The 20440-nt window shown below is 37.9% G+C and overlaps 1 protein-coding gene across 2 annotated transcripts in view; it reads right to left on the bottom strand.

Annotated features, from left to right (window-relative positions):
• The window catches only part of slc12a5a (solute carrier family 12 member 5a), a 924478-nt gene that overhangs the window by 86723 nt on the left and 817315 nt on the right, over positions 1-20440 (bottom strand). For both annotated transcript variants that reach the window (XM_051932831.1, XM_028811864.2), the window contains exons 6-8: positions 14531-14661; positions 1510-1757; positions 929-1140 (exon numbers count right to left, since the gene is read on the bottom strand). In XM_051932831.1, coding sequence (XP_051788791.1) covers positions 929-1140; positions 1510-1757; positions 14531-14661 — 591 coding nt within the window. The remainder of the gene's footprint in view (positions 1-928; positions 1141-1509; positions 1758-14530; positions 14662-20440) is intronic.

Below are 20440 nucleotides of genomic sequence, written 5' to 3' on the forward strand. Positions count from 1 at the left end.
AATTATTAACCTTGAAATTATTAGTAAAGAAAACAGGAAAGTAACATCCACCGGTAAGCTTAGACCAAAGGATTTCTAGGCAGAATTTGTATGACTGTGAATAAGGTGCAATGTGATGAGTGATCAGCCAAAATGCTTCAGGGAATGTACACAGCATCCCAGGAAGATTTTAACAGTCAGTGAGGAGTAACCAGTGAACCCTATCTGCCTCCATCTGGCTTTGAGTCAAAAATGATTATTTTTATTATGGAAGTATTTAATGGTTTCAATGTTTTGTGAAACACCTTATGGAATTCTTAATTTTAGAAGAGTGTTGTTGAGATGATGAAGTTGAATGATCCTTTGAGTAGGAGTGCTGGTTCTCTGGATAGAGAGGGGTCAGTTGAAGTTGTTTGGCTATCAGTTGGGCATTACCCTCTAAACTTTCCCACAATGGATAGATTTGACAAATTCCACTAGGAAGGAAACCCCCCATTAGCTGAAAGTATTATATCACTCATTTGGTCTGGGAGAACCTTGGAATTTCTCAGGAGAACCTCAAGAATGTTGCTCAGAATATGATAGGCAATTCTGGCTAACTTAATGAATTGCCTTTGAGATCCTCAGCAGGAACAGAAAGTGAAAAGTCTCAGTTTGCTAATTTTGAAAAACCAGTATGCTTATTACAAAAATATTTCCTAGAGACTGGGGTGACAGACTTTATATCAGTAGTCTATCTGTGTGTAAATAATTGTTACCTATTCTAATCTTGGAAGTCACCTTGGATTATGGAATCTGCTAATAATAAAAGATTTCATATTTCTACATGTAACTGGTGTAAAAAACAAAATAACTTAGGACATGGTGTAATGAAGGTGGTTTGTGAAAGAAGAATTTTGTGCATTGCCAGTGCTAGTATCTTGAAGTTTCAAAGGAAAATAGTGCTCACCAGTGATGATTCCACTTGCCGCGCCTGGAATTCCCTGCACCTCTGTAACATTGTTGACTGTAAAATACTGGTCACAGGTGGCATTTAGGAATGGTGAGTCACAGAAGAGCCTCCACAGTTTAGTTGTGACTGTTTCATTGCCTACTTCCACAAGTTTTGCACAAATATCAAAGTCTTTCCAGATCAGGGTGCGATTTCCCAGAATGCAGATCCTGCAGATAATGATTTGTTAGTATTATTCAAAAAGAATGCAAGGATACACAGAAACCTGACACTCTCTTGGATCTAAATTCAGGGTAATAGAATAAGCATTTTGGGATTTCACTCTCACACTTCAAATTCGGTACAAAAGCCTTGGGCTAAAATCTTCAAGAAATAAATGCAATCCAAGTACCTTATGAAAGCTGTTGAATCTACACCAATCAGCTGCCTTGACAAAAAGACTTCTTGTCTTTTACTGTTTATCTTTCATTAACTTTTATTATCCACTTATCTTTTCATCCATTTATACATTTTCATGCACCATTTACTGCATTAAGAGCGATATATAAAGGTATACACAGTTCTGCACAGGTACTTACGGAAAATCAGGAGGATCGAAGGCTGACTTGATCACTCCAGCATAGATAGAAATAATGGAGACAATGACGCAGGCAAGGAAGACCAGTGCTAGCTTATTCACATACTTTACTCCAACGAAGACCACCACAGCCATACAAGAAAGAACACAAGTGCCATAGATGCGCATATTGTTTAGCATGGCATTTTCAGCCTCTGCCCCTTCAAGGCCGTCCATTTTGAAGACAGCTGCATTTGGTACTATATATGTCTATATATAAGAAAAATTAAAACAAAATGGTTAAATTACTTCAAAGATATTGTCTCTTCTCCTTACCTTCTTACAATAAAAGTGACATTGCTTACCATTCATTTATAAAATGAGTTCATACTCTCCTAGGTTTCATAATTCGCATCAGCCTACACATAATATCAACCACAAGATGGAGACATACTTATAGCAATATAATGTTGAAGGATGAATATTCAGATATACAGTAATAAAAAGTACACCTAAATGAATTGTGACCAATTGCAATATTTATCAAATAAGGGATATCTCAGTCTTATTACAGTTTGCCCCATTACTTTAAACCTCTGGGATTTAGATGTGGGCTTTGTCAGATTTCCATATTGTACTAATCCTCTGTGCTTAAGGACTATGCCTCTGATGTGATCAAAGTCCTGTGCAGCCGCCTGTGATGTCTGCATTTTTGAATGAAAGTGGACCACCCCAACTTGCCATAAGATACACTGCATCAAACCATCTAAGACGCAGCATTAAAAAAAAAATAAAGAACAAATTAAGAATATTTAAGTTAGGCTTAATATGTGGGCTTGTTTTCTTTTGGCCTGGTACCCCTACAGATTTTGTTTTTTTTAATAATTTTTTCTGGCCAACTGACCATATCATTGGACTGCCAATTATAGTTTTAAAAAATATATATTTAATTTCTGTATTTCTCTTAATTATATATGTATCTTAATGTAAATGTGTATTCTTTATTTTTTGTATATTATTTTTTCTTTATTATTCTTATCTAACTGTATCGGCACTACTTATATTCCCTACAAATCCCAGCAGCCCCAGTAGTATTTTATGATTGGGCAGCTTCAGTGTGGTGCGGGGATTGCTGGGAAGAAGGATGATTAGGCTCTATCTTTAAGAAGGAGCTGTAAGACAGTGAAAGGGATCACAATCATCTGTGTATGTTTGTTTCTATGTTTCACACTCTGTAGGATTACAAATACAACCACCATGGAGTATAGTTCTTTATGGAAATATGTGCTTGTCCTGTGTCTGCTTGTTCATGTAATTTCATCTTGGTGGAATTGTCTTCATCTCAGAAAGCGCTCCCAATCATGCCAAACGTTCACGCAACAACTGGGACCTGGTTGGCAAAACTAAACATTTGATCAAGAAGGCTGAGCACCACAGTCAACTGTACCTGCTATATTGGACTGTGTTGTGAGTGTTAATGGTTTACTGTGTAGTGCCTGGTGTTTCAGTTTCATTTTGTTCAATATTTGTTAAATAACTTTCTCCACCAATGAAATATGGGTGAGATTTTGTGTACGTGTTATTTATTTATTGATTGTTTTTTGCTTTCTACATTTAGCTAATATATTCTTTACCTATTCATTTTTATTACTTGTCTCTGTTTATGAGTGTTTGAGCTGGGTTAAGGCATGGTGTATTTCTCGGGCCCCCAAAATAAAAAACGGTGAGAATTTGGGCAGCTCGTCTCTAGTTCTACGTAATTTTATTTTGCTTTTTTTACTTCTTTGACATCTTGTAAGGTACTTTGCATGAAAAAGGTTAAGAAATCAATGTTGTTGTGGCTGATGTGGATGTGAGCAAAACTGGAACATCACAAGGCACAGTCCTGTCTTCTTTTCTCTTTGCCAGCAGCCATACCACTTCAGAACAGGTATCCACCTGAAGCTAAGCATTTTCAGGCCCAGCCATTACATGGATGGGAGAACACCTAGGACAAGCTTGAGTTGCTGCTAGGGGAAGTGTTGTGAGTGCAGCAGGAAGTGTTTACCCTGTTGTCTAAGTGGATCCCAATGTTTCAGCTCAGCGACAGGGATACTGTGCTGTAAAAATGGTGTCATCATTCAAATGAGATGTAAAACCGAAGACCTGACTCTGTGTGATCAGAATAGGGTATTTCACGATGTCCTGGCTAAACTGCCCATCATGGCATGGTCATTCTAGCCTCCTAATCATCCCCTGTCTCTAACTGGCTAACTACCTCTCTCACCACTTCACCACCTAATAACTAATGTGTGATGAGTGTACTGGCATAAAATGGCGGTCGTCACACCATCCAGGTGGATACAGCACATTGATGGTGGTTGTAGTGGCTCCCCACTCATTAAAGCAATTTTAATAGTGAGAAAATTGCTATATAAACTCTTTACACCAAGACTATAAATATAACACCAGTTTATCTAACTTGCAGAAATCATTAAATGAGCGTAAGATTCTGGGAATGTCACAGCCAAGCTCCTGAAGCGATTAAGTGCAGGCCAAAAGCTATAATGAATGACAATGCCTTATTAGGATTTGTTTTGATGGCTAATGTTAAAATTAAACTAATTATGTCAATATTTGGTATTTTGATATCACCTGGATACAAAACAAGGACATATCTCTGGGGCCAGGGAATGTTTAAAAATGTTTTACATTTAAGTTAGTTATAATTTTATGTTCACATTACAAATACTTCATTCTCCTTACAAAGAGATTTTCAGAAACAGATTTGCATCAAAAAGCAAGGGAAGACTGTAGTTAGAAATGCTTAGGTCTCTCAGTGGTGGACACCCACCAGCTCAGTGTCCATTGGGGTCATAACCTTTATTTGTGGGAAAGCTAGAGCATGGTGCTGGAGGAGGGGGCATCTAATACGTGAATACATTATTAGGATGTGAATACCCTCTGCAATATTGGGTCAAGAACAGAATTTCGAAAATGGAAGTAACACGATTCTTCTGCATATCAGTGGTATAGATGTGTTTGAATGATTCAGCATTGCTTTTTAGTCAAGTGAAAACTGAAACTAAGGCAGCCAGCATGAAACATACAGGGAATTAAATGTTTTTTATTTTTGAAAGACACTGCAGTACAATATGATTTCATTTATTGCACTGAAATTAAGTATGTCCTCAAAACAGGCTTAGGGACCTTAAACCTCAAATTTCCAGGTTGAATCTCTTCATCTCACTCATTGTGTGCCCCTGAGGAAGTCACGTAATGCGCCTTTAAAACCAAAAAATACACCAAAGTAAATAACTACACTTGTAAAGCACTTTGGGTTCATTTTCACTATAGATGATAAATATTGATATTTAGGATTTGATTATTTTGTTGTGTTTTAAAACCAGAGTGGTTGATCTGTGCCTATAAAAAGTATTCAACCCCTTGGAAGTTTTCACATTTTATTGTTAGATTTGCAGCAGATTTGATTAGGCTTTTTGAGACTAAACAGAAAAAGACCACTTAATGTCAAAGTGAAAACCAATCTCTGCAAGGTTGTCTAAATGAGTTACAAATATAAAACATATAATAATTGATTGTATAAGTATTCACCCACTTCAAGACAGATGCAACATTGGCAGCCTTGACAGCCTTGAGTCTGAGTGGACAGGAATTTATCTGCTTTGCATATCTGGGCACTACCAGTTTTCCCCTTTATTCTTTGCACATCTGCTCAAGCTCTGTCAGGTTGCATGGGGATCACAAGTGAACAGCCTTTTATAAGTCCAGTCACAAATTGTCAGTTGAATTGAGATCTGAACTCAGACTTGGCCACTGTAGGACAATCACATTGTTGTTTTGAATTTTTTTCTGCATAGCTTTGGCTTTATCTTTGGGATTGTTATCTTGCTGGACAACAAATCTTCTTCCAAGGTGCAGATTTCTTGCAGACTACATAAGGTTTTCCTCCATGAATTCCCTGTGTTTTTTATAGAATTTGTTGGACCCTTTACCCTCACAAGCCTTCCAGGACCTGCTGTAGAGAAACATCTCAACAGCACGATGCTGCCACCATCATGCTTAGTGGTGGGGGTGGCGTGTTTTTGATAATATGCAGTACACCAAACATGGTGTTAAGTCTGACAGCTGTAAAGCTCAATTTTAGTCTCATCAGAGTCCCCCGTATGCCTTGATGTCCTGTGTGTTTTTCTTAATAGTGGATTTCTGTTTGGCACTCTTTTATAAAGCTGCAACTAGTGAACCACACATCAACAGTTGTTGTCTCCACAGTCTCCAATCTCAACCACTGTAACTTGTAACTCTTGTAAGTCTTGTGGTGGCCTACCTCGCTAGTCTTCTTCTTGCATGATCTGTCAGCTTTTGTGAATGTCCTGCTCTAGGCAGATTTACAGCTCTGTTGTTAATCTTTCCATTTCTTCATGATTATTTTAATTGGATATTCAGTGACTTGGATATTTTCTTGTCTCCATCCCGGCTTGTGCTTTTCAATAACCTTTTCACAGAGTTGCTTGGAGTCTTCTTTAGTCTTTTTGTGTAGGTCAGCCCACCATCCTGACTCAACAGATCAGGTGCACTTAGGCTAAAATCAAATTAAACTCCAGACAGATGATCTCCAGTGAACTAATTCTGACACTTCTAAAACTAATTTTCTGCACCAGTAATATAGGAGTGTCATATTACAGGGGGTGAATAGCTATGTGATCAATTAATTTGTGCTTTATAGTTGTAATTACTTTAGACCATTTATCAGAGATCTGTTTTCTCTTTGACACACACGTCTTTTTCTGTTGATCAAAGTAAAAAAAGCCAAATTACAGTAAATCCATTGTGATTCAATGTTGTATAAAAGTAAATTATGGAACCGTCCAAAGGGTTGAATACTGTTTATAGGCACTGTAAGTCTGATGTCGAGGCTGGTTATTTTCCTGTTAACAGTAAATCACTAGAAAGGCATACTTTTAGGTTATTTGTATTTAAGTAATGCTGTCCTGCATACTGATTATACTATACTGGATATTCAGTATAACAAATCCTATGTTGTAGTATTATCTGCAGCTTTTAAAAATGTATTATAAAGTGTATCCATGATGCATAAGGCCTATCCAGGTGAATCAAGTCAGCAGTTACTGCCACATAACAACATTGTTAGCTTTTAATAAGACTTACAAAGCACCAATGAAAAATGAAGCTATAGTACTTTTACAGGAGAATTACTTATTAAGCAAGGACCAGTTCTGGTTGCAAAGAGAATGGACTGGACAAATTTTTCACTCCAGCTATACAAAAAAACATACTGTAGGTGTGTGGGAATCTTAATAGAACTATTCCACGTATAGTGTCAGATGTGATATCTGATTCTGAAGGTCGCTATGTCACAGTGACAGGCAATTTATCTAATACTAAATTGATTTAGATTAATATCTATGCACCTAACATGGATGATAGAAATTTCTTCCAAAATCTATGTGCATCTATCCCTAATGTGAATACTCACAAAATTATAATGGCCGGAGACAGTAATTGTGTTTTAAATCCAAACCCAGATCGATCCTCAGCCACAGTGGCAATAGCATCTAATACTGCAAAGATAATTACACAATGTTTAACAGATCATAATTTATCTGATCCATGGAGGTTCTCATATCCTAAGCTAAGTGCATACTCCTTCTTTTCACCTGTACATCATTGTTACTCAAGAATTTATTATTTCCTCATAGGCAATACTTTTTGCAAACTATTAAATCTTGTAAGTAGAACACTATTATCATCTCTGACCATGGAGCTTAAATTACTGCATCCTACACACTCATAGCTGGCATCTTAATTCCATATCATTAGCTGATGAGAACTGTACAGAATTCATATCCAATCAAATTGATTATTTTTCTGAGACAAATGCATCCTCAGAGATCTCAGTAGGTATACTCTGGGAAATTCTGAAGGCATTTTTAAGAGAGCAGATCATTTCTTATCTTTCTCACAAAAGTAAAATGGAAACCAAGAAGGCATCTGAGTTAATCAGCGAAATTACCAGAATATATTTAGAATACACCCAGGTCTCCATATGAGGCACTTTATTGGAAAAGACAGGTTTTGCAATCAGAATTTAACCTCTTGACTACTAAAGAAATGGAACAGTTCATCTTTGAATTGTGCCATCATTACTATGAACATGGACAAAAGGTCAATAAGATCTTAGCCCAACAAATCCACAAGCAGGATGTCTGCAATGCAATAACAGCAATTACCAACACAGACGGAGCATAAAAATATACCTTACACATTTGGAGAGTACTATAAGTCCTTATATTCTACTCAATTTAAAAAAGATAAGACACAATCTAATGAGTTTTTGATTCATTACATTTACCACAGCTAGATAGACTTATTGCTGTGGAAATGGATAAACCTCTGACACTTTCAGAATTACTAGATGCTATAAACTCACTTCAAAGTGGGAAGGCAGCCAGCCCCGATGGCTACCCAGTGGAATTTTATATAAAAAAAAATTTAAATAAGTTAGCTCCACTATTATTAGCAATGTCTATAGAAGCACAAGACAAAAAAAAAAATCTACCTCAAACTTTTCACCAAGCATTAATTATCACCTTTCTTAAGAAAATAAGAGCTTAATACAATGTGCATCACACAAACCAATTTCACTTTTGAATAATGACTTTAAGATAACTTCCCCACAGTTCTAGTCAGAAGGATTGAGAAAGTGCTTCCTTCTGTAATATCACAATACCAAACTGGATTTATTAAAGGCAGACACTTAAATTCTAACCTTTAATGTTTGTTTAATATAATATATTCACCCATTAAATCTAACAAACTAGAGATCTTATTATCTTTAGATGCAGAAAAAACATTTGATATGATTGAATGGGATGGCCTATTCACCACAGTGCACAAATTTGGGTTGGGCCCAAATACATGAGCATGGATCAAACCACTTTATACTAGTCTAGAAGCCTCAGTTTGTTTTAAAACCATTATTTCAGACTATTTCAAACTAGAACATGGTACTCAATAAGGCTGCCCCTTATCACCTTTGCTCTTTGCAATCGCCATTGAACCATTGGCTGTATACTTTCGATATGCATCAGAGATAAAGGGGATTTTCAGAGAAGGACTTGAACAGAAAATATCACTATATGCAGATGATATAGTACTGTATATATCTGACCCATAAAATTCTGTGCCAGCACTCCTAAAAGCATTAGAAAATTTTCAAAAGATATCTGGACTCAAAATCAACTTGAATAAAAGAGTGCTTTTTCCAGTGAATTCTCTAGCACATAATATCAGACTGGACACCTTCCCATTTATCTTAGCAGATCAGCTTAAATATCAAGGGGTAAACATCACAAGTAAATATAAAGCTTTAAAAAAAAAAAAAATTTCTGCATAGAAAATATTAAACAAGATGCAAATAGATGACTTACCCTCCCATTTTACATTAGCAGGGAAAATCAACATTGTTAAGATGACCATCCTTCCCAAGCCTGTTTTCCTATTTCAAAGCATCCCCATATATATTAACAAATCATTTTTTAAGTAGTTAGATTCAATCATATCCTCATTTATTTGGAATTCAAAACTTCCACTTATCCAAAGGGTACTCTTCAATGACCTAAAGCAGAAGGGGGCATTGCACTACTAAACTTTCAATTTTATTACTTTGCTATATATATATATATATATACAAGCTATAAAGACTTGAACGTCGACACAAATTGATATACACAAGCCTGGTCTGCAATAGAAATAAAATAATACAGTACTTCTTTATACTTCCTGCTGTGTTCCCCAGTAAATACCAATTATCATCACTACATTAATAAACCAATTGCCATTCATTCTAACAGAATATGGAACCAATGTCGGAAAGCAGAGAAGCTTTTCTACATGACAACCACCTTTTTCCTCCATCTCAAACATATACAGTATTTAATGTTTGGAAAATGTCTGGCATTAAAACACTTAGAGACTTGTACATAGATAATGTCTTTGCATCCTATGAACAATTGCGCTTCAAATTTAACTTCTTATCAATACAACTCTTCCACTACTTTCAAGTTAGAAACTTTGCTAAACAGAACCTCAGCTTCCGCCTAGTTCTATTCCAGAAGAAATACTAATCAGTCTTGAAGACTCAGATAGCATATATACAATTCATACAAATATTTTAAAGTCCCTTCCATTCAAAGATCCCAGGGTATATTGGGGAAATGATCCTTCCTTTCACTTAATATTTCAGAAAAGGAAAGCCATGCACAGAATACACTTGAGCTCCATATGTGCAAAGCATTTGGTCATTCAACTTAAAATTGTTTTATCAAGCATATTTATCTTGTTTAAGATTGTCCAAAATGTTTAAAAGGTAAGATTCACCCTGTGAACATTGCAATCTAGCTCCAGCCTCACTAGGCCAAATGTTCTGGATGTACACCAAATTAACAACATTTTGGACAAAAATCCTTTCATGCCTATCAAACAGCCATGGAGTCACAATCACTCCTAATCCATTGATAGCTGTGTTTGATGGACTCCCAGATGGGCTTAAAGTGGAGAAGGACAAACAAACTGTGATTACCCTTACCTCACTGCTAGCACATAGATAGATCTTACTCAAATAGAATCACATCCCACCATTTTAAGTCAGTGGGAAACTGATGTTTTATACTATTTGAAATTGGAAAAAAATCAAATTCTCACTTAGAGGACCTTTTCAAAACTCTTTTTAAATACTGCAGGATCTATTCAATAATTTTTTAGAATAATTTTCCATTTATTTAAAAAGGATACTCTTCCTTTCTTGCTGCTTTTAAAGATTAGCTTTGGTTGTTGGCTTTCCTCCCTTTCTCTTGGGTTGGGGTTGAGTTTTGCTTAATTAAGTTTGACTTGATTGTATGGAATGTTATCTGCTTCTAATTAAAATTAATTAAAAAATGAAGCTATACAGAAACCACCTTCTGCTACAACAAAGGACCAATGACACTTAAGGTCTATCCACGTTCCACTACATTAAAAGACAGCAGTAAGTGACCAAAATGATGCTCCTCAGTGAGCCTTTAAAGCCCCTATTCTAACTTGGAACATATACATGTAGCCCTGCACATGTTAGCGAGCCCTGTCTTAGCTTTAGCTGCAGCAAACAAGTCAGGTGAAGCTAGTGGGAAGATCCTTAAGCAAAAGTTTAATTTTACTAGTTTTGTTATTTTATTATGTGATGGAGAGATGACATAACACATTCATTAAAGCAGCGTATTTCCATTGTGGAGCTATATGTTCATATTTGCGCTTTCAAGTTGATACGTGAGGTATTCATGGAACTGTATTCTGTTGCAAGCATTCCTGTGAAAATACTGTATGTTAGTGACAAAGTGGTGTATTGCTTATTCTGGGAGCAATTCAATTAAACCAAAAACCACTTATGGAAAGAAATCCTCATAAGTCAACATGGTGATCATAACAGCAGACAAGGGTGTTTACAAAAGTCACATCGGCTCTCCGTGATGATTTGTGGGCTACTTTTTTTTTGCGCCACTCAGAAGCATTTTACAATAATCTGATTGTTTCTTCCCTCCAAAGACAAACCAATGTAAAAAAAAAACAGGAACAGTAGCCTGTTACTCTTCTCCAGTTGAGAATCTCATTCTATTTTTTCATACACGGTGGTGTTTAGGCCAGGTGGTTTATTAAGGTCCTGGATGCCATTTTGCAGTGGTAGATGCAAGTCGTTTGATGAACATTAGAGTAGAGATCTAATTGGTGTGGACGAGTGAAATGACAAGTTTGATTTGAATGAATCTTGAGCATTCTGCTGAGCTCTGGGGTCATCAGTTTCTACAGTTTTCCCAAATGTCTGAATTAGTCAAGAGTTCAGTTTCTATCAAAGTCAATCCCTGGCTGTATGTTGCTTTGCCCTTTTTAATTGAATATTGTAAAGCATTAGCTTATTGAAGTATTGCACAAATAACGCTTGATGGAAATGCTTTGATTGTAGAGAGTAGTGTAAAAGTTTAGAATTTGTCAATATGAAGATGTAAAAGCAAGTCAATTAAATGTAACTTTATTAATGTATTAAAAACCCATTCATTAACCAATTGTTTTTTTAAATGACTCTGTGCATACATTTACTTTGAGCACACCATTAACAACCACCATTTTTTTTTTTGGTTTTCCAGTTGGAACACAGGCAGGTCAAGTGACTTGCTCATGGTCACACAATGTCCGTAGTGGGATTTGAACCCACAACCTCAGGGTTTGCAGTCCTAAGCCTTAAACACTACACCACCACTCATATGACATTGCCTATTTTTTTCTCCAATTAACAATGGATGATTTTCAACATTGATGACTGTGTTTTTTGACACACAAAAGTTTTTTTTCCCCATGGACATCTGTTAATTAGCAATATTACATTCAATCTCTGAGGCACCAACATGAACGCATTAGCCAAAAATGTCCACACAAGCAATACACCCAAAATAGGATTTTGCACCATGACAGCATACCAACATACATACCATGTTCTCAGTCAAAGAAATTGTGACCAAAAACAATTTGGCTGTTGCTTCTCAATCCCCATATTCACCAGATCTCTCTCCCTGTGACTTCTTAAAACTGACCCTGGATGTAAGAAGATTTGCTACCATGAAGGACAACCAGGAAAAAAAGGCAGGAGGCTGTAGATATGGTAACAAAAGATGGGTACAGCAAATGTTCCAGGAATAGGAGAAACACTGGGACAAGTGTATTGCATCTCAAGGAGAGCACTTTGAAAATGACTAAAAGGGAAGTGCTTAATGTTTTATCAAGTTTTTTTTTTTGGAGCGGGGGGGGCAATTTTTAGGTCTCCCCCTCAAAATGCCCTACTTAATTTTACAGAATAAAGAAACATTAATTCAACTAGCACCAAATTTTTCCAGCATGAAAGTAATTTATACTTTATAAAGTGATAAACTGGCTAGTAGTGCACATTTGAAGTGGCAATTTCACCTGGGAAAACAGAGAAAATGTTTTTTTCGCTGGTACTGGCTAACAGCTTATTCACAAATTGTCATACACTAACTGTTTCAGAGGTGGAAACACCAGATAGAGTAAGGTCCACATGCAGATGGAAAAACATCCCATGTTATTGAGCCAGTTACTCCTCAAAACCCTACATGTAGAATTAGGAGACTGAGAAAAGACGCTTCAAGAGTCGCATGTTATGAAACCAGATGGTAGTAGAGAAATTATTTATAACAGCAATAAATCCTGTCTTTGGCTTTTGCTACTCATTTCACAAAGTTGTTTGTTTTAATCTTGTTTATATGATTTATTTCAAAGATGTCAGCAAAGTAAATTTGGAATATTTGCTTCAGCTAAATATTTGAGCATGTTAGTACATTGTAAAGGTGAAAAATGACAAGTGAGTTCATGATAGGAAGGAAACACCTGGTGCACAATTATCATCCATTCTGCGGAAGCAGTGGCACTGGTTTCTTTTATTCTTTGAATCACAGGAGGGTTGTTCTAAGAAAGTTATTCACCTTTAGCCTATCAACCTTGATGCGAACAGAAAGTGCCACTTGGGAAGAGTTTGAGGGAGGAGGACTATCCTGCTTTTGTTTGGGAGACCCAGAAGAGAAGTCAGACAGACAAGGTTAGATACATTAAAGAGTCAAAAAATAAACTAAGGGCTATTCAGGTAATTAGTATGATGATCAATCAATAATTATCCGCATTTTTATAATAATTTTGTTTGGGTTGGCTGTACATGTTTCCCCGCATTCATGTGGAAGCCAAGTGTGTCTGTGGTTACATTGATAAAGTTTTGATCCTGATTAGTCAATTTCTCTAGTTGTTTCCTAGGAGTAAACATGGGCTCTCCGTTTGAACCAAAGAAGTGATCCACTTTTAATGGACTGATGTTGTACCTGGGACTGATATCCTCATTGGTTCAGCAGAACCATGGTACGGACTTATTCAATGTTGTTGTTGGTAATGTATGAGGGTGGCCATTCCACACCTTATCTGACCATTCTTGAAGCCCTCAATCCATTCATAAACACTCTACCATGGTAGACACTGTTTTCATATTGTGCAAAGAGCCTTTTATGGATTATTGAGTTGGAGAGGCATGCAGGATTGCAACATGAAGGGGAAAATTAGAGTAATCTCTAATTAAGGAAATTTTATCGTATTTTGTATCAGTTTACCCAATGCAGACATAAACCATTTTATGGCATTCAAGTCAAGTCGGGGAGCATGAACTGGTACAGTGTGTTGCCGCACACCACTACACAACGAAACAACTCAGGATCCCAGTTAGCAACCCCCCAAGGCAGACACGGGGTCCAGTCCCACCCTCCGGAAATTACCCTCTATCTGCTGCAGCCAGGTATTATGTGGGCAACCCCTTGGTCTGGTCCAGCCACTTGGGTCCCCGATAATGAGGATCTTACGAGCTGGATCACCCTCGTAGTGCCGTAACTGATGCTCCCTAACAATGCAGGCAATGTGCCTCATTCGGAACTCCATGAGCAACCGCTCATTCGACACAAAGTCAAACCAATGGTACCAATGGAGTCCAGTCTTCGTCTCAGGTCACTGGATAGCGTCCATGTCTCACAACCATATAGCAAGACAGGAAGCACCAGGACTCTAAAGACTTGGACCTTTGTCCTTTTGCATAGATATCGGGAGTGCCACACACCCCTTTCCAGCTACCTCAATCCGTCTACTGACTTCATAGGAAAAGTCACCAGAGACATGAATGTCACTGCCAAGGTAAGTAAATCTCTCGGCAAGGTCGACACCCTCTCCGCAAACAGACACACTGCTGATGGTTGTGCCCAAGAGGTCATTAAAGGCCTTTATTAAATACCTTTATGGTATTGCTCACTATAAAAAAGATTTAAGCAATCAAAGCCTGGATGATCTAAAATGATGACAGGAAACATTATTGGAACTCACATTTCATTTCTATAATTTAAACTCTTGTTTAGTAAGGAATCGGATAACCAGCTTAGGGCTAACTGACTTACCAGTAGAATCTCAATGGTTCCAAGGATATACATGGCACCAGCAAATGTAGTCCCTAGGTAGAAGCAGAGCCCGACGGCACCTCCAAATTCTGGGCCAAGCGAGCGTGAAATCATGTAGTAGGAACCTCCAGCTGTCAAACAATGGAAAGCAGATGGTCAACTAAGTAGCAGTTTTTAATTATAACATTGAACAATTTCATAAATTGATTACTTATTTAAAAATATTCAAATGCACCAGGCTGAATGATATCTTATTTATATTCTGGACTCTGATTCATGTCACAAAATAATGCCCTGGAATAGAACAGGATGCTCTTGTTGATTCTCTCCAACATCAATTGACCACCAAATATCAAAGAAGGTGTATTTATTGTAAAAATAAGACACACAGGCGATAGAGAACTTAAATTACAACAAAATGAAGAAAATCGTTTGTCTCCTGAGCTGTACTAAACAAGCCTGAACCCAACTACTTGGTCAGATGCCTCACACACTTTCCAACTCTCTCCCTATAACACCAAAGATCTCTTCCTCACACTAGAGAGCCATTGCTCCTATGAACTGCCCAGCTCTTGATGTAATTATATGATAAAATTGGCTTTAAATTTCATCCAGGACTCATTTCAAACCAAGTATCAGAGATACAATACCTCCAGTGTCAGATATGGTCCATCTTTGACCACAGGCCTATTAGTCTACAATCACATTGTAGTGCCAGAATGAGAAAGGAACAGGAAAACAGAGAAAAATAAAGATCACAATTAAAAGGAAAACCTATTATCAAAAAAACCTGCACAGATCAAAAATACAAAGTCAGAATACCCAGAAGACAAAGTCCAATTTGATGTTAACTAAACCTCAAGGTAAAATTCCATGCACCTTGAAAAGGATTGTTATTGAATCTAAAATCTTGGATGCCAGTGGTAGGTCACTGCCCTCTTAAATACCCTCTGGTTGATGATGTCATGTGGTGCAATGTCCAGATGTCAAGTGGTAAAAACAGAGCATCACTGCCATTAACAATATGTCTACTGACATCAATAATAAGCCAAAAAAGGCATTGTATGCGAATGACAGTGGAAAAATGCATACAAATAAAGATAACAATTCATAACAAAAATAGGTCAAAATGATATTTTAAGAGTTTAAGGGTATTCACAAACCTCTAAATCATGACACACTTTAGTCTGTACAAGGTCATGTGCCCCATCATCTGCTAGATCACCTGTTCCAAACCATTCTGAGGGAATTTCCTCAAATTGTACATTTTATTTAGAACACCATCATGAGGGTCTATCATTCTCCAGCAGCCTCTACCCTACCACATTAGCATAACAAGCATGTAACTCCCAGCCAGTGTTGGTCTCTCTCTCTCTCAAAACAGGCCCGGCCTTAGGCATAGGCGAAGTAGGCGACCGCCTATGGCCCCGGATCGACTCCTTGGTCTAATTTTCACGCATTTCGCAGAGCTTCCAGGGGGGCTCCGCCCCCTTGAGGGGGCCCCTGGACCCCCCTTTCACCTAGGGCCCCATAATACCTAAGACCGGGCCTGCTCAAAAGGTTTTGTGAGAGCCCTTCTACCCATTGCTCTTGATGGTGCCCACATGCCTAGAATCATTTATTCAGACAAACACACATATCTTCACAAGCCAAAAAAAATACTTTAACAAGGTAAAAGAAGATATTGAACTGAGGACTTCCTGTAAAGCAGTGTTTGTCAACCTTTTTGGCAACCAGCATCACCCCGCAAACCAAAAGTGGGTTGAGACCCAGTGGTTGATAAACACTGCTATAAAGCACACTACTAGAAGGGCTTTTCTGAAGTGTCTTCAGTACCATCCAGCTATCCCTCAAAGAGGTAAGTTTTGAGATACACAGGTGGATGAGATAATGGTGTCCATATCACCATGCACTTTAGAACAGGTAATCCACCTGATGATAAGCAAGTTTGGGCCTGGCTAGTGCTTGAATCAGAAATCATCTAGGAAAATAGCTTGGGTTGCTACTGGAAGATATGATGTAGAGGCCAGCGGGGGGCACTTACTCTGTGGTCTGTGGGCTAATCCCAATGTAGTAACGGGGATACTGTGCTGTAATAACTGACACCATCCTTCAAATGAAATTTAAAACCGAAGTGCTGATTCTGTGTGGTCATAAAAAATCCCTAGGCATCCTTTGTTAAGGATAGGGTGTATCCTAACGTCCAGGCTAAACTGCCCACCATGGCCTAGTCCTTCTGGCCCCATAATTATCCCCTGTCTTTAACTGGCTAACAATCTCGATCATTCCTTCGCCACCTAATAGCTAATGTGTGATGAGTGTACCGGTACAAAATGGCTGCCGCCACATCATCCAGGTGGATACTGAACATTCCCTATTTTAAAATGCTTTGAGTAGTGAGAAAGTGCTATATAAATGTAATGTCTTCTTCTTCTTGTCTGTCTGGCAGACCACATTTTTTGAGGCCAAAGGACTATGACTCTGATGTAAATATGAGCAACATTGGAGCACCACAAGGAACCATCCTGTGTAATTTTCTTTTTACTCTGTACACCTCAGACTTCTGCACTAATTGGTTGTATTTGAGAATTGTCTGCCACACCATACAGCCTCTACGTTCGGTCACTACTCAAAGAGTGGATGTGGAGATGTCGCACTGCTACAAGTACTTGGGGTCTAAATTAATGACATGTTGGACTGGGCTAGTTACAGAAAAGATTGGATAGTGACATCCTACAACTTCAACTCTGTGATGGCCAGTGTGATTTTTTTATGTTTTGGTGTGCTGGACAGGAAACATCACTTGAAGAGAGGCCAACTGAATCAACAAGTTGATTAAGAAGGAAGGCTAAGTTATGGGACATACTCTCAGCCCACTGAAGGCAGTGGTGGAGAAGAGAATGAAGACAAAACTGAAATCCATTATGAACAATACAGAACATCCTGTTTATGGCACACTAGCATTACGTTCTTTAAGTCAATGGGGCTCCATCATACCTGTAACAATACAACTTTTAAATGCTGTGACTGCTCTCTTATTTTTAGCTAAGACAGTAAAAGTACTATTTGGGGATAAAGCTGAGGAGACTTCATGTTTCACAAGCGGAGTCCATAAATGAAGAGTAATTTATAGTAATAAAAAAGAGGATAATCATATAGGATTTTAAATATTATCTTTATAATTTACAACTACATTACACAGGTATTGTATGTAGCCTTGTGGTTTAAACATTGTTCTTAAAACCATACTGCTGACTCATAGTGTGCTCCAGATTAAGCCCATCCATCCATTTTCTACACTCCCTTATTCCAATATAAAGTCACAAGGTGGTCAATTTCCCATTAGCACTGGACAAGGCCTTGAGAGAGCTGCCATTTTCCAGCAACACTTTATGTTCACTTGCACCAATCAACCTAACAAGCACGTCTTTTGGGATGTGGGAGAAAAGCCACTGAACTGGTTGAACCAAAATCTGCACAGGCAGTAGCCAGGGAAGAGGTTTCTAACGACTGAAGTTGAGACCCTGACAGATTTTAAAACTGAATTATTGGAAAAACTTGTATATATGGTAACTAAGAAAGCTTTAATGAACTCAACAGACAAATTTGTCAACTGTCTGGTGCTTTAGGATGACAGTCATCATAAAACTTACATGTAATAAAAATAGCCTGCACAAAAGGATGAATAAAATTGGTAAAAAAAACTAACATCACTTTTAGCCAGAGAATAAGCAAAAATTATACAAAATCTGCACAGCTAACAGAAAGATGTCTGCTGCAGAAAATTGACAGTGCTCCTTCAGTGATTATTAGATATTGGTTTTAATCATGCACCTTAAATGGAATAGCACTCTCTGTGCCTTTAAAGCAATTTTTACGGAGCTGCTGTTGTTAAGTAGTTTGGCAGATAGGCAATGGGCAAAGAGTGTGTATGTGTGCTTTTAAACACGCACCATAACAGCCATTTATCAGCTAATCTTGGTGTTAATGTGCACTACTGCTCAGTTAATTAACACCCAAACTAATTAACCATACTTGATAATCAACTGCGCAAGGCAGAGTGATTTCAGAAAAGCGCACACTGTGAACATTTCAAGCAGCCCTGTCTGAGTGGGCGTCTGTCTCGAGGCGTTCATCTCTATGTCCTCGCTCCACTCTTAGAAGACTCCCCTAAGGCATGCAGTAGGGTGAGAATTAATATGGAAATCTCTGCATGGTGAAATGGAAATGGCTTGGGCAGGCAGCCACACTAATCTAATACCTGCACTTAGCAGTGTTTGGTTTACAGCCGACGAGGTATTATTGCATCGTTGATGGGCCTTCAACACAGAGGCAACAGTAAGTAATCAGATTACAAGCTTACTGAATGTGGCCAGAGGAATTCATTCGAGCCTCCAAACATTATTATAAATGAAGTGCAGAGCGGCACTAGCCTCTTTTTACTAAAGTTGCAGCTTTGCTGATTCCTTTTTATTGGCAATAGACTACAATAATTCCTCTCAAGATGGAGTCCACTCTGTGAGAAAAGCCTTGTAATGCTAGCCTGTACTTTTATGTCAACTTGTTTTAAAGTGACTTCTAATTATTGCAGAGTCCAAAATGAAGGGGATGACCTAATTAGGTGACCACTGAGAACAGAAGTGGAAACAAACAACTTCATAACAGGCAGTAGAATATTAGAAGAAGAGTGGGCTCGGCCATAAAATACCTCTGCTGGTGATCATGAAAGCCTGACCATTAAAGCGACAGCTAATGGACTTTATGATTTCCCTGCTATTAATATCAATGTCAAGTCTTCTTCCATTTGTTCCTGTGCCCTGTAAGGATATTTTCAGTTAAACCTCAGAGTTTGTGAAACAGCTGTGAGCTGTCCATTTTTTTAAATGTTCACTCTGAAATGTCATTGCATAGTTATAGTTTTTTTTTTAAAGTGCTGTTTACTTAAAATTCAGAATTTCACAGTTACTTGGCAAAATGTCTTTAGGATAACATGAAAAATAATGTAACCAGAGTGAAAATTGAAAATTCCTATTTAATTAAAGAGCACAGCCTGAATTAGCTCCAGGCTTATATCTTACTGGCATAAAATCCATACCTGTATATCCTAAAACCCTGAACTAAGCAAAGCAGAAATTTGAAAATGGATGGAAGGATGAATATGCATATCACTCTGATTGGCAACAGTAAGAACAGATGATTCAGAATTACTCCACAAAAACACAAAGAATGAATGATTACGGGGAGTTAAATTAATAAAATATACAGAAAAAGAGGCCTCCCTGAATAAATAATGTAGCCGTTCCTTAACAAGACTACATTAGTTGGTCTTTACCTGACATCAAAGCACTCCTGTCTCACCCTGTACTTTGTGCCCACCATATTTAAAAACTCCCATGAAGAGATTTTTTTATATGGGGCATGGACCAGGCCGAGTGAGAAGGCAGACAAGACTATCTGTTCAAAAAGTGTGCACAGTGTTTATTCACAACAGAGAATTAACATGTTGCAGTTCATTAATAAATTTAAACATTCTGTAAATAGCTCTCCTAAAAAGTCATTACTGTCAAATTCCTGTGGCATTCCCCAGAATGCAGACTTAGGCGCGACTGCTAATCATAATGTGATGTGGGAGACCTTCCATGACAAGACCATGAAGGTTGTTAAAGGTTGTGTTGGTGTTCCCAAAAGGAGGCGTTTCATCTCATAGGGTACCCTGAATATCATAGAGAGATGTTGCAGTGCAAGGTTTGATGGCAACTCTGGTCTGTACCAGGAAATGAGAAGGACGGATGCGAGGGCTCTGAGGGCAGATAAGGAGGAGTTTGATAGAGGAATCTGTGAGCAAGTAACATACCATCTATGGTCTAGGGACCTACATCCTGCTTACTGAGGAATCGAAGCATTACGCAT

Source organism: Erpetoichthys calabaricus, chromosome 10, assembly GCF_900747795.2.
Source record: "Erpetoichthys calabaricus chromosome 10, fErpCal1.3, whole genome shotgun sequence".
NCBI classification, from domain to species: Eukaryota; Metazoa; Chordata; class Cladistia; order Polypteriformes; family Polypteridae; genus Erpetoichthys; species Erpetoichthys calabaricus.